This window comes from Scardinius erythrophthalmus (assembly GCF_964197995.2).
Source record: "Scardinius erythrophthalmus genome assembly, chromosome: 9".
Lineage (NCBI taxonomy): Eukaryota > Metazoa > Chordata > Actinopteri > Cypriniformes > Leuciscidae > Scardinius > Scardinius erythrophthalmus.
Genome location: NC_138229.1, coordinates 30,801,562 through 30,815,316, shown reverse-complemented (window position 1 = coordinate 30,815,316; position 13,755 = coordinate 30,801,562). Strand labels below are relative to the sequence as shown.

The 13,755-nt window shown below is 40.3% G+C and overlaps 1 protein-coding gene across 1 annotated transcript; it reads right to left on the bottom strand.

Moving 5' to 3' along the window:
* Nucleotides 1-1,754: 1,754 nt before the first annotated feature.
* LOC308695461 (extracellular superoxide dismutase [Cu-Zn]-like) lies at nucleotides 1,755-8,676 on the bottom strand. Its single transcript, XM_081373612.1, has 2 exons — nucleotides 8,464-8,676; nucleotides 1,755-2,541 (listed from the first exon to the last, which is right to left on the bottom strand). Exons 1-2 carry the CDS (start codon nucleotides 8,464-8,466, stop codon nucleotides 1,870-1,872), a joined length of 675 nt encoding a protein of 224 aa, XP_081229738.1. The 5' UTR covers nucleotides 8,467-8,676; the 3' UTR covers nucleotides 1,755-1,869.
* Between the last annotated feature and the right edge of the window lie 5,079 nt (nucleotides 8,677-13,755).

The window sequence follows — 13,755 nt, the reverse complement described above, 5'->3', positions numbered from 1 at the left end:
TATTTCTCTGGATTTAAACATTCTCACCCTTATGAAAAAGAAGTGTACCAAATTAATTTTATGAAGTATACTTAAGTAATGTTCAAGTAGATTAAGTATACATTATGTAGTAAGTATACTAATGTCAATATGTACTAGTAGTAAACTTGTAAGTGTACTATTTTAATACCGCTTGGGACTAAATTGGCCCACTTTTAGTATATAAAAGTATGTTTAAGTGTACTATAAGTGTAACAGTAGTAAACTAAGTGCACAACTAGTTCATAATTACATTTCTACTGCAAGTGAACTTATGGGTGTACTAGTATTTTACTATTTTAATACTTGTTACAAGTTTGAAGTATACTCTCAGTACCCATATGTTGACATTTAGTGAGAAACCTTATCATTTAGAAAATAAAATCTTATGTCAGAGGTTATGTCTACCTTCAACAATAAGGGTGTTCTTCCTTGAGATGTAGCCACACCCTCCAGTGTCATATTGCATCAACCAAAACCATTTTATTATTTAAAGAAAGTGTCTCTTTAATTAAAGGCCATTGTCACGGTCTTAAAGTGTTAACCCATTGGCCCTCATTTATCAAAAGTGCGTACACCAAATTTCCAGCGTACACCTGGCGTACACCCAAAACCACGGTGACTTTGAGATTTATCAATATGGACGTTGGCGTACGGCACGCTCAAATCCTACGCCAGCTCAGGAGGTGGTGTACGCACGTTCTGAGTGCGGGAATGCGCAGAAAAACAATTCCTAACACCACAAAACGCACTGACAAACTAAAAGATATGATATATTATGACCCACTGTAAAAAAACAACAACATAGAATTATAAACTTCAGTGTTTATTTTTGTGCAACATGGACTTCAATGTTTAATTTGTGTGATTTTACCAAAGCATTTGATTTGTAGGCATATGTATTCCTTAAGTTGCGAGCCTGTGCGCTTTACCTGACGTTTCAAGCCTTGTTTATACTTTCGCCTGGCTCCGCAGCGCGAGTCTCCGCAGACTGCGCGCGCACCTCCCCAAACGGACGAGGCGTTTATACTCGACGCGCTCGCCGTTGTACTATTCTTTGAAACGATGGTTAGGCCAGGCCAGGGTTAGGCCCGGCAGGTGTGCACGGACTGGGTTTCGTAATGAAAGGCTTTCAATGAACAAAAAAATAATTCAGACTGACAAAATAATAAAAATGGCATTCTTCTTATTTTAAATAATAATAATAATAATACAAATAATAATAATAAAAACGACATTCTTCTTCTAAATAACAATAAGCGTCATTAATAATAAAAATCTAGAAATCAATTTTGTTTCTTTCCACTTCCCTGGTTTCGCTTTCTCTTTCTCAAAGAAGTTTCTCTTCTTTGCCGTCTTCCGTGTGTCCATGGCGTAAAATGAGGGCGTGGGGGAAGCGGAGACTTGAATATATAGGGGCGTGTTATTCTAATGACGATCGATTTCAGCCGCGGCATTTATCAAGGGAAGGTGTTGCGTACACCAGAATTTCAAAGGTACGCACAGCTTCATAAATCAGGCGATGAGAAGAGTGTAAGCATAATCTTACGCCAATATATACGCCCGTTTCTACGCAAGATTGATAAATGAGGGCCATTGAGCACAGTAAATCAAACTAAACGGCCCACTTTATCTGCATTCACCCTACATTCATTTTTAAGAGTGCCTTTACTATTGTAAGCTATGTCCAAAAAGCCTCTGAAAAGACCAAGAAAAAAAAAAAACATGGGAATGTTCAGGTTATGAAATATACTTTAATGTAGGACACATACAAAGAATACACACGAAAAATCATGATTATCCTATTTGAATCTGCCCTTCCACCATATCCGACTCCCTCATCTTTGACACTCAGTGCATTCCTCCACATGTTTTCTTGGGGGGCACTTCAGTCTTCTGCCACAGACTTGGAGTAGTAATACCAATCACACCGAGAGCAATTATCTGTCCAGCATTCCCACTGAGTTCACTCTCCTCATCTGAATCCATTCCCAGATCACGTTCCTTCTCATGAACCACCACCGCACGTCCCAGAATGGAATAAGACCCAAAGAGCTTGGCGTCTAGAAGCGTCAGGAACTGCCTTATAACTCCTTGCTCGGAAGCAAAGTTGCCCAGGTCTCCAGGATGATGAGGGTGGTCAACATCGTTTAGATTATAAATAGGACCAACAGTGACGCTGCCTTTACTGAGGTCTCCATACTGATGGATGTCAATGGCACGCTCTTGAAGATCGTTGGCAGGCAAACCACGGAGGTTGATTTTCACTTCTAACTCTCCACTGGGGAAGAGCTGCTTGAAGAGGATTTGCCCAAAGATCTTTGGCTGGTTACGTGGCAAATTGGGGCTGGGAGTTACTTCACAAGTGGCATAGATTGTGTTATCGAACTCCACAACTTCCGGCTGTGGAGCTTCGGCAAGCAAACAAACTGGATTTTTGGAGGCCTCTCTTCCTTGTATATGCAGCGCCAGCAATATCAGAGGGAATATTAGGATGATTTTCTCCATGTTTATCTTTAAAGCCTATAATGAAGAGTGGATTCAGTGAAATCATGCTGTTTGGTTTAAGAATGTAATATTTTTGATAAAAGGTCAAAGCTTTGTTGCAGGGAGCTTTGAGAATGGAAGTTGCATTAGGTAAAAATAGCACAACCAGATTAGTTTGCAACGGAAAACCATATCCCAGACAGCAACATAGTGTTGGCCCAGATCCGGCCCACATCTGGGCCGTGTGTAATCCATGTGTACCAAATGTGGGCCGACACTATGTTGCTGTATGGGAAACTGTATAATTTTTTTAATTGCCATGTACCCTTGGGGAAAAAAAACAACAAAAAAAAAAAAAACTTATTAGTATTGGATGTGTCCCTGTAGTATCTTGGAAGTACAATAATAATAACAAAAAAAACACTTAAGTGTAAACACCGTACACTTTCATAAGTGTCACAGCTGCCAGCCAAAGTGCCTATGATAGCCACCAGATTGTGTGTATATGTATATGTATACAAACCATAGACTGTAAAAAAATATGGACGTAGTGTCCGTGACGTCACCCGTAGGTTTCTGAAAAGCATTTTTGAAGCCTAAAGTGGGCGGAGCCGGCCTACGCCATCTTGGCCTTGCGTCACTCTCGGATAACAGAAAATAGGCAAACAGGCGGGGCGTGAGTGGAGCTGAGGAGCCTGGCCTGGCTATCTGAAATCACCTAGCTTGACGTGATCGAGATAGCTGATGATGTAAAGCCAATTAAACGTTCCTATTTTTGTATAGTTAAATAGTTAAAAGACATGGCTACAAGTGAGACTGTGTATTACTTCGAGAGTGTTTGTGTGTGACAGTGATTTATGTGCATACATGTCCGTCACTCTTTCATGGTCCGTCAGCGCGGCATTGCTCAAGTTCGTAGAGAGCTTATTCAGTCCATTTTAAATTCTGATTTTGGCCGTCTCTCAAATGGGTTAAACCATAGATATATTGCCTTTGAAGTGCAAGTAAATGCGCTAGAAAATATGCACATAAATGGTCATTTATGTGCATTTATTGCATGGACGGAGAAAGCGCCGACGCCTCCATGATTTCATCTGACGGTACATAAGCATATTATAATCCATCTGTTCCTTGAGAGCAGAACGAACGAGCATGTATTGACGTTTTAAATTTGAAAACCCCAAAAAGCAACGAAATTGTCAGACATCCATTAGTGCAGGTTCACGGAGGAAAACAACTGAAATACAGCGCTGGTTGTTCTCTCGAACGATAACGACGGAATCCAAAGACGTGGGCTTTGTACCCAAGTATTAAATTGTATGAAATAATCCCGAAAAAAAGCACAAACACTGCAGAGATGGCAAGTTCAGCAGCTAACATTTGCTGAGGTGAAGTGACGGCTAGTAACAGCAGACTAGCACTGACAGCGGCAATCCATCTGTCACTCAAGTGGCCACTGGCCACACCCTTAAATTTAAATATTAATCAACTAAACGGACGAGTTATAAAATAATTCACCCCCCTCACAGTTGTTATGAAGGGCAAAATTAGCTGTATAGACCAAAGCCACATAGAGATCCAGGCTGTAAACATTTTTTTCTGCTGTAAAGTTATTTTAACATGAGGGAGATACAGATTTGACTCACTTCTGCAGCCAGGCCAAGCGGCCAGTCAATGCAGGGACGCTGCTTAGGATTTTGGGCCCCATGAAAAGAATCTTGACAGGGCCCCCAACACAGCTGAGACTTTTTTTCATATTAATTTACATAAAATCATGGTTTATGGTATTTTGACTATCATTCTCATATATTTAAGTCAATCAGACAATTGAACTCCATCCCATGTCCACACCCGTAATTTGTCCTCTGTAATACTGCACTACTTCAGTACTGTATAATGTATATACTGTGCATAGCTGTACATGTGTCATATAGTGTATTCACATATATTTATATTTGTATGTATGTGAGGCAAAGCCGTGCACCCGCTGCACCCTGCTCTATCGAAACGTGCTTACTTGTCGAAAAATGCTACCGTAGAGACCTGGGGCCTCATGTACAAACCGTACGTACGCACAGAAAAGTGCCGTAGGCTATGATCATTGTCACGGGCGGTCCACTAACAATTTAGGCCTACTTACAAACCCACCTTTTCTTGTGAAATATTGGGTAACATACTGTCGACCCTTTGCCTCTTTCCAGGGTTTCCCCAGGTTTGATCACCCCAAATTTAAGACTTTAAGACCTTTTTAAGACCACTTTAATGAAAATTAAGACCTACATCCATTATGCAGTCGTAAAACACCAGATCAAATCCCAATAATGACTATTACTAACAAATGTTTTAATTAAAAATACATTTATTATTAAAAAAACTCATTCAACAACACACTGCAAAGTGATGTTTTTGGTAAATATCAAACATTCATAACAATAAACAGATAAACTAACTTTTCAAATCATCTTAGTAAAGTTTCTCAGCATTCAAATTGCTTCAACCATTGCTTCAGAGGGGTAGACAGATAGGTAAGAGAGATATAGATAGTAGGGGTGTAACGGTTCACAAAATTCACGGTTCGGTTCAATACGATACACTTGTGTCACGGTTTGGTACGTTTTCGATACAGCAAAAAGAAATAAATGCCAGAGAATTTTTTTTTATTATTATTATTATATTTATTAAAACTAATACACTTTGACCAATTATGGAGCTATAATAGACTTCTTAGTAGCATAAACAAAACAGCTCCTTGGAAAAAAATTAAATGCAACCTAATATTGTAGTAGTTATAAACAAAGGTCTATTTTTAGTTCAGATTAACATTTGAGGGCAGCAATTGTATTCATAATGTCAAAATAAAACCGACGTAATGTTACTTTAAGCCATTATAGCCTACTATTCCTGCCAAACTTCCATGGTTGCAGTTAGTGTTACTACAGTAAATCCATGGTGAATGTTGCTGATCTGTGGACACTGGATAGTTCATTCATGGCACAATGTTTCTTCCTGGCTTCCACGCGCTGTTTGATCCGTTAATAACGGAGAAATGTGAATGTTTCTCACTATATCTCGCAGCGACGTTATTACTTCTGTGGCAAATTCAAATGCTTTCTTTACTGGATCTCTTATTAGCGCTGTGTAGTAACAGTGTCGCATGATCACGATCGGCTCGCGCTGCACTGGTCCAAACTGATAAGCGGTCCTTCAACCACACAATAACGAGTAGCCCAGTTTCGTTCCGCTTACATTACGTTTGCACATTTGATGTTGGATAATGTTGTGGTCACGCCGGCATCTCTTACATTATGAGCGCGCTTGCCATGCGCAACGCGCCTACATTTAAAATAATGAACTTTGGTCGGCAGGAAAAATGGTCCAACGAACCGTTCGATTCTATGATACTTCATCACACCGGCGCTATAAGTGAAGTCAAGCTGTTTGTGTTGCCTGGATACAATTTGGGCGGACTGAACCATTTTATGATAATCGAGAGGGGGAGAGGGGCCCACGGACGTTTGTGTTTCCTAAACAAATACATTTTTTTGACACCAGGAAACAGCAAATAGAATAATTTAAAGTTAATAATTTTTACCATCAAATTTTTTTTTAGCACCACAATTTTATTGGGGGCTTCTCTGGGCCCCCTCTTAGTCATGGGCCCCGAGAATCGTCATCGTCACCCCCCCCCCCCCTTTACAGCGCCCCAGAGTCAATGAATTGCAGTTTAACTCACTTCCGTGTTGGTTTCAAGAGAGAGACGGGGAGGTTGCCGCTTGATACAAACATTAACAAACCAATGATCTTTAAAGCCTACAATGAAGAGTAGATTCAGTGAAATCATGCCGTTTGGTTTAAGAATGTAATATTTTTGATAAAAGGTCAAAGCTTTGTTGCAGGTAGCTTTGAGAATGGAAGTTGCATTAGGTAAAATAGTTTGTAACGGAAAACCATATAAGAACACAGACAGCAACATAAGCCGCTTTCCGACCAAGTAGTTCTAGGAACTTAGTTCTAGGAACTGTCCACTTCTAAACAGTTCTAAGAACTACTCTCCCCCAAACTCGGATTTGCTGTTTGCGTTCGCACTGGCCAAGTGTCCATAGGAACTGGTAGGAGGGGTAAGGGAGTGACGCAAGCACGGTGACTTTTATTTTGAAGGCGCGACGGACCTTTATTTTGACGGCGCTGAGAACGCCAGAGCAAACAATGCTCGCATTCTCTGTTTATTAGATAGCGATCTGTCTAACAGTACAGTTTAATATCATATTAGATAGAACTGTTATAGAAAGTAGACAGTATATGAAAAAAGGTTATTAGCCTACATAATCTGGCTTGGTCCCCTCAAAGTTGCGTTGGATTTTCTCTTCAGCATTTAAGGTTTAGAGACCCATCTATCACTGTTTTCCATGTTTGTATAGTTAGTTTATGGAGTAAATATATAGGCTACAATGTGTTTACATTCTAGCTGTTTTAAAAATGGCGGGTGCTGGTGTTTCCGTGCGTTCGGTCAATCAGCGCACACGGATAGTTCCTATAGCGCTGGTTTAGACCCGACTCTGAAGTAGGACCTAAATTAGTTCCTACAAATGGAGTTCCTAGAACTAAAATCGTTCCTAGTTCCTGCGGTGCGAACACGCCGACATCCGGGTACTATAGCCAATAGTTCTAGGAACTGTGAAAAGGTTCCTCCGGTCGGAAAGCGGCTATTGTGTTGGCCCAGATCCGTGTGGGCCGTGTGTAATCCATGTGTACCAGATGTGGGCCGACATTATGTTGCTGTCTGGAAAACTGTATAATTTTTTAATTGCTACGTACCCTTGTGAAAAACAAAAAAAACAAACAAAAAAAAAACAACCGCTTATTGGTATTGGAGGTGTACCTTTAGTAGCCTATCTTGAAAGTACAATAATAAATTAAATAAATATATATATATATATTATATATATATTATATATATATATATATATATATATATATATATATATATATATATATATATATATATATATATATATATATATATATATATATATATATAAAATTGTAGGCTCACTTGCAGATAATAACATTGATGAATTATAAAAAGCCACTTAAGTGTACACACCATATACTTTCATAAGTGTCACACCTGCCAGCCAAAGTGCCTATGGTAACCACCAGAGGGCTTTATATACACACAAACATTAACAAACCAATGACATTCAGGTCGATGTAATCACACTAAAATAAGTCCAGGCAAAGGTTTATGGAAATGGAAAAGGTCTAGGGAGAAGTGCCCTCCGGTGGCTATCATAGCGCTTCTGCTGGCAGGAGTGACATTAAGTACATGAACACTTTAAAGAACATTGACATTACTTTTTTTTTTAAAAGTACATTATGTTTTAAAAATCTTTTTGTTGTGGTTTAAAGAAGTACACTTAATTTGATCTGTTGTAGCCTGTTATTCAATATTAAATATAAAAGTTAATATTTTTTTTAAATGTACAAAATTGCAAATTCATGTTTCATTGCATGTATAAATGCATTACATAGGTTTAAATAGAAATTATATTAAAATATATTTTATTTGACCATGAATGCACAGTAAATATCAGTTCATTCAGCAGTGCACTTTAACCATATTTCAAAGACAATACAAGTAATTATGAAGTGGATTACAAATAAAGATGTACTTCAGTCAAACAAAGGACTGTTTAATATACATTTTAAAATATGCATAAACATGCAATTAAGTACGACAACATTACATTCTTGCACTTAAGTATATTTTTATAGGTTTATGTTCAATAATATACTCTTTTTAAAGCATGCTAAAGTGTACTTTTTCACAAGGACATGTAATATAAAAGACAATATCTATACTTTTGCTTAAACTAACTTTTTTTAGTTGTCCTAAATCAAGTCAAAGTTGCAAGAATGGAGAAAAAACACAAGCCTAAAACAGCAAAGGTACATTACCATATAGCTGAAAAGTTGTCCTCAATCTGTGTGGAGCCTGGATATTGCAGACATAAAAATACTACAACGCTTATTCCGTGTGCAGTCCTGACCTGGGTTTGAGAGAATGTTCATTTACAATCACACTTTTGGCTGCTCTTTTAGGAACTCATGTTGAGCTACAAGTTTAACCATGATAGTCTGTTAGTCACTAATTAAGTTCACCTGTGTTTCATTTAGCTCCCTTTGTTTGCCTGTTTATATATAGCACTCAGTTTATTCAGTTCTTTGTCTTGCATTGCACAATATGTTCTTCAGTGTAGATTCGCTTCATTGTTTTGTGTAAAATTACTTCTGCTATAGATTCCTCTCCTCTTCATTTGTTTCTTTTCTGTCTCTACTATTAATTTAGGGATTCCTATCATGGTGGTTGTGCATACAATTTTAAGATGTGTCATATCTGGTGTTTGAAAAATGAAAGGGTTTTCAGTGGCTTCCCATTGTTTTTCTGTGGCTTTCAACATTCAGGTATAAAGTAACATGTGGGATTGAATCATCTACCCTAAACCATGTTTTAGTAAAGTCACATTCTTCAGTTTGCAAGGCTGCCCCTGCTTGTCCTACAATGATATAATTTGAGTTCAAATATACCTCCTGTCCGCCATTTTCTAATCTCGGTTTTCTAAGGGGGTCATATATCAGTGTACAATGAAACAGTTTCTGGTGGACTTGGTTTTCTAAGCTGTTCTTTTTTATATTTTCTTCATTTCTCAAGTGTTTCTCCTACTCCCTTTTCTATTCCTAACCAAAATACATTTGCTTGTGGTTCCTGCTGGTCACTATTACCTGTTATTGTCATTTGTTTTATGCCTGTATTATCTATGTATTTTCCTTAAGGAGAGCACCATAACTGTAATTTCAGTTTGCATATAGCATCCCTACCCAAGAGATTAAATGGTGTTTGTTCTGAATTTTTATCTGAGTCTTTGATTTTTATGCTGACAGGGGCCATCATTGGGATTAGCTGCGTCAGTCCCGAGAATCCTACTGTCTTGACATATTTTCCAGATCTAGGGAGGTGAGAGGCATAATTTGGGCACAAGCACGTAAACGTCGCCCCTGTATCAAGCATAATGGGTGTTATCTTGTTCTCTATTATCTTGTCCAGCATAGGTTCTTGGTCAGCATTAGATAATATCATTGGAAGCTGACCCCTCCCTGTAGGATTCTCTGGGCATCCCTAGTAGCCTTGATCTTGGAAAGGCCATGCCATGGGTTGACAGGTCCTGACACTTGATGCTGCTGGTTGGGTTCATGGGTTAGTAGGACAGAATCACCGTGGTATGTTCAGGCTGGTTGCATCCCCAACACATGCCTTGAGGGTCAGGTGTTCTTTGTTGACTATTGTATTGCCTTCCCCTTCCTCTTCATCTACTTGGCCTTGCTTCATATCTGTTGTTTTGCTGTTCAGGATGGTATATCACAATTGGTGCGTCTGGTTGCTGTGGGATTTCCTGTGGTGATGGATGTACTCGGACCCATAGGGGTTTGGTATGTTCATCGTTGCCATCACTGCAGACCTTCAACATCCTTCATGGTAGCTTGGACTTTCTTTTTCTTTTTGTTGATTAGGTCATCCAACTGTAGCTGGGTCAGCCTTCTTTGAAGTTCTCTTTCTTGATTATTCAGCTTCTGTTCATTCTTCCTGTATTGCTCTACTGCATGAGCCACATGGTCACAGAATTCCTTTGTTGTCTTTGAATTCAGTCCCACTACATCTTTCAGTTTGGCTTTTACAGAAGGAGGCATGGTTTCCACTATAGCAGACCTGAACAGTGCTGTTATCACTGGGTCTCTTTCCAGCTCTTGTTTCCATCTTCTTGATTGCCTCTGGACATAGGTAGTTGGGTTTTCTTCCTCTCCCATTGGTTCCCCTTTTCTAGTGTGGTTTCTTATGGGGGAGTTCCTCCAGGAGGAGGGTCCCTGATACATTCTTGTATTCTTTGTGAGGGCTGGCTGAGCTGGGTCTGTTCCTTGGGTAGTCCTGAAGCCTTTAATGTTCTCTTCACATGGTTTCTTCCAAGGCCTTTCACATGGACTCAGTCTCTCGTTGGATTTGTAGTATCATGTTTTTTTCTATCTCGTCTTGCTCAGATTCGATTCGTTGGCTGTCAGCTTCCATCTCCTTCTCCAGTCTCTCTTCAAGTTCTTGCAGGGCTTTGCTTGCATGATGGTAAGGATTGGAGAGGGTGGGGTCTGGGTTTGTCCTGGTCAGATGTCTCATGCCTAGGTTGCTGTCTTCACTTCCCCCATGACTCAGTGTGCCTTGTTTTGTTAAAGTTAGAACTTCAAAGATGTCTGCAGTTTTTCTCTCTCTGTAGCCAGGACTCACTTTTCTGTCTTCTTCTGTCCCTTCTTCCTCTTGCCTTTCTTTGTCAGTTGGTTCATCCTTAAAGTCCACTTTGCCAAAGTTGCATTCACCAGTGGTAGATGTTTACCAGTTAAATCATAGGGTGGTGCATAAAGCCCAATTTATACTTCTGCGTCGAACTTACGCCGTAGCTAGTTACCGGAGTAACTCTCTCTGCTCACGCATGTAAATGGGTTATTCTGAATGTTTCAGAAACCCAAATAGTGACCTCAACCTGACCATAACCCGAATATTGACAGCTTGTAAACGTAGTCATTGATTCACCATTCTTATTTCTTGTAAGAGTTGTATTTCATATGCCTTTGTCTATCTCAGCTTTCTCAGCCTGATTACTCCCTTTTTTTCTCACTGAGCGGTGCAAAGGTCGTACAATTGTAACAACTTCGGTGTAGTGATTAGAGAGAGAACCCAAAAGCGAGATGTGGCAAAAACAGTCTTTAATATAATCAAGGAGCTGTCCACAGGTAAGCAAACAAACAGAAAGACTTACATGAAGTCTAAAGATAACAGAAAATGCCAGACAGCTTGTAATGTCAATGAGAACACAAATGGTAATGACAGAGGATCCCGAGCAGAGGAAAGCGCACCTCTAGACACACGGGACGACAGAGGAAGTCGGTGGCTGGATGCAGGCGCTGAACAGGTACTCTGCGTCTAGTAAGCTGGACAGAGTTCAGAGAGCGTGTAACAGCAACAACAGATTAATACCCGTAGTAGATGCTCCAGCAAGAGCACAGGACAGGACAGGACAGGACAGAACAGGACAGGACAGGACAGGACAGGTATGAGAGTAGTAACGTACATGTAAAACACACGGAATAATCTGACAGCGAGGCAGGAAAAGAGAGAGCTAGAAAAAGCAGAAACAATTAGTGGGAAAGAGGAAACAGGTGGAGGCAAATTAACGCGGAGAGGAGGAGAGTGGAAACAGCTGAGAGTGATGAGACAACGGGAGAGAGAGAGAAAGTGTGTGTGTGTGTGTGTGTGTGTGTGTGTGTGTGTGTGTGTGTGTGTGTGTGTGTGACCAAAAGAGGGAGACAGAGAAGGAGGAGGAACCCGAATCATGACATTCGGGGCAGTGCTGATTAATCTGACTAGCTCAACTGTAATTTTTCTCTTTTAGGCAGAACACATAGCCCAGTCAAAAAGTAGTTTATCTCTGCGTCTCCGTCCTTTCTATCAATTCTGCTCAAATACGGCTCTATAATTTCTAACTTTTAATTTCTACACATTATAAATAAAATGTATTATTATTATTATCACTTTTGTTAATTTTCTCCGAATCGACTGTTCTCCTTACATTTACAATGAAAAATAACTTAGACAAACAAAAAACACTTTAGTTCTCACATTAAGACAAACAACGAGCTTCTCGCGTATAACACACTTTCTGCGTTTGGGGACAATACAACAGATAAGACGAACAAACGCACTTCTTGTGTACACAAAAAACTTGCTTCTCACGTATAACACACTTTCTGCGTTGGGGACAATACAACAGATAAGATGAACAAACGTGCTTCTTGTGTACACAAATAACGTGCTTCTCACGTATAACACACTTTCTGCATTGGAGACAATACAACAGATAAGACAAACAAACACACTTCTCGCGTATCACAGACAAACAAAAAACAATTAATGCATGCACTGTTTCTCAAGGCCTGGAACCTACCCTCATTTTATTTTATTTTATCAATTTTAGGTTCTTTTTGGTGGAGTCTTTTATTTGAGGTATTGACCAACCGGGTGTTAGCTTACCAGAGGCAACACAAAACAAATATAAGCAAAAATTTGCTTACCTTATTTTATGGCACGCCTTTGTTTTGTGAGGCCTCTGCCAGCACCCCCACCGTGGCCACTCCTCGACCCCTCGTCCACTCCTGGCTGGCTCACCAATTATGTTGTGGCAAATTCGAAGTCCTTTTTGGTTCAGGTATCCAAAAAGCTCTCAGAGTCGAAGTTCCAGGTCAGAAGAATTAACTTTATTGACAAGCAACAATGTGAGACGCCAGCTGGCCATCTGGCCATCTAAAGTTACCATTCCCAGTCCTGGGAATGTCTTATACTTTTTTCTTATCTCTCGGTGCCCAATGGGCACCCTCATTTCTATCTCTTCTTTGTCACTCCTTTTGGCCTTGCCACCATTAAAAACATCTCCCCCTAGACCTTCTTCTATTGGTGGAACATCTCAAAAACATCTTATATAACATGTTTTTATTCCAGTGCATCCCAACACCTGCATTTACAGATTTTTGGGTACTTTTCCATTCTCTTATCTTTGTGACCCATTTCCTGCTTGGTATTGCAGCATTCAGACTTTTACATGAGACAAGGGAAATTCTCCAACAAGACTCAAAATGTAAAAAAAGCATGTTGGCTCCAGCCCAGAGAACCACGTTCCTGGGAGTGATGTGGGACTCGGTCACAATGCGGGCACAATTGTCTCCTACACGGATCGAGTCCATCCTGGCCACGGTGACCAGTATAAAGCTTGGCCAAGCCATCACGCTAAAATATTTTCAGAGAGTGTTAGGGCGTCATTCCATTCGGCCTGCTCCATATGAGGGCTCTGCAGTGGTGGTTGAAAACCAAGAGGTTTTCCCCGAGGGTGATCCCATTCCGCATGATCAGGGTTACCCGCAGATGCCTTCATTCCCTATCTATGTGGAAAAAAGCTTGGTTTCTGTCCCACGGCCCCATACTGGGAGCGTCATGTTGCCGGAAAGCCGCTTCGACAGACGCCTCCCTCACAGGCTGGATGGCAGGGCTCTGAGGAGCTTCGTCACCAGACCTCAGGGGTCACCACACAGACAATGTGTCGTTGATCTCCTACTTGATTCATCAGGGGGTTCTGAGATTGCGCCCTCTATCCAGATTGG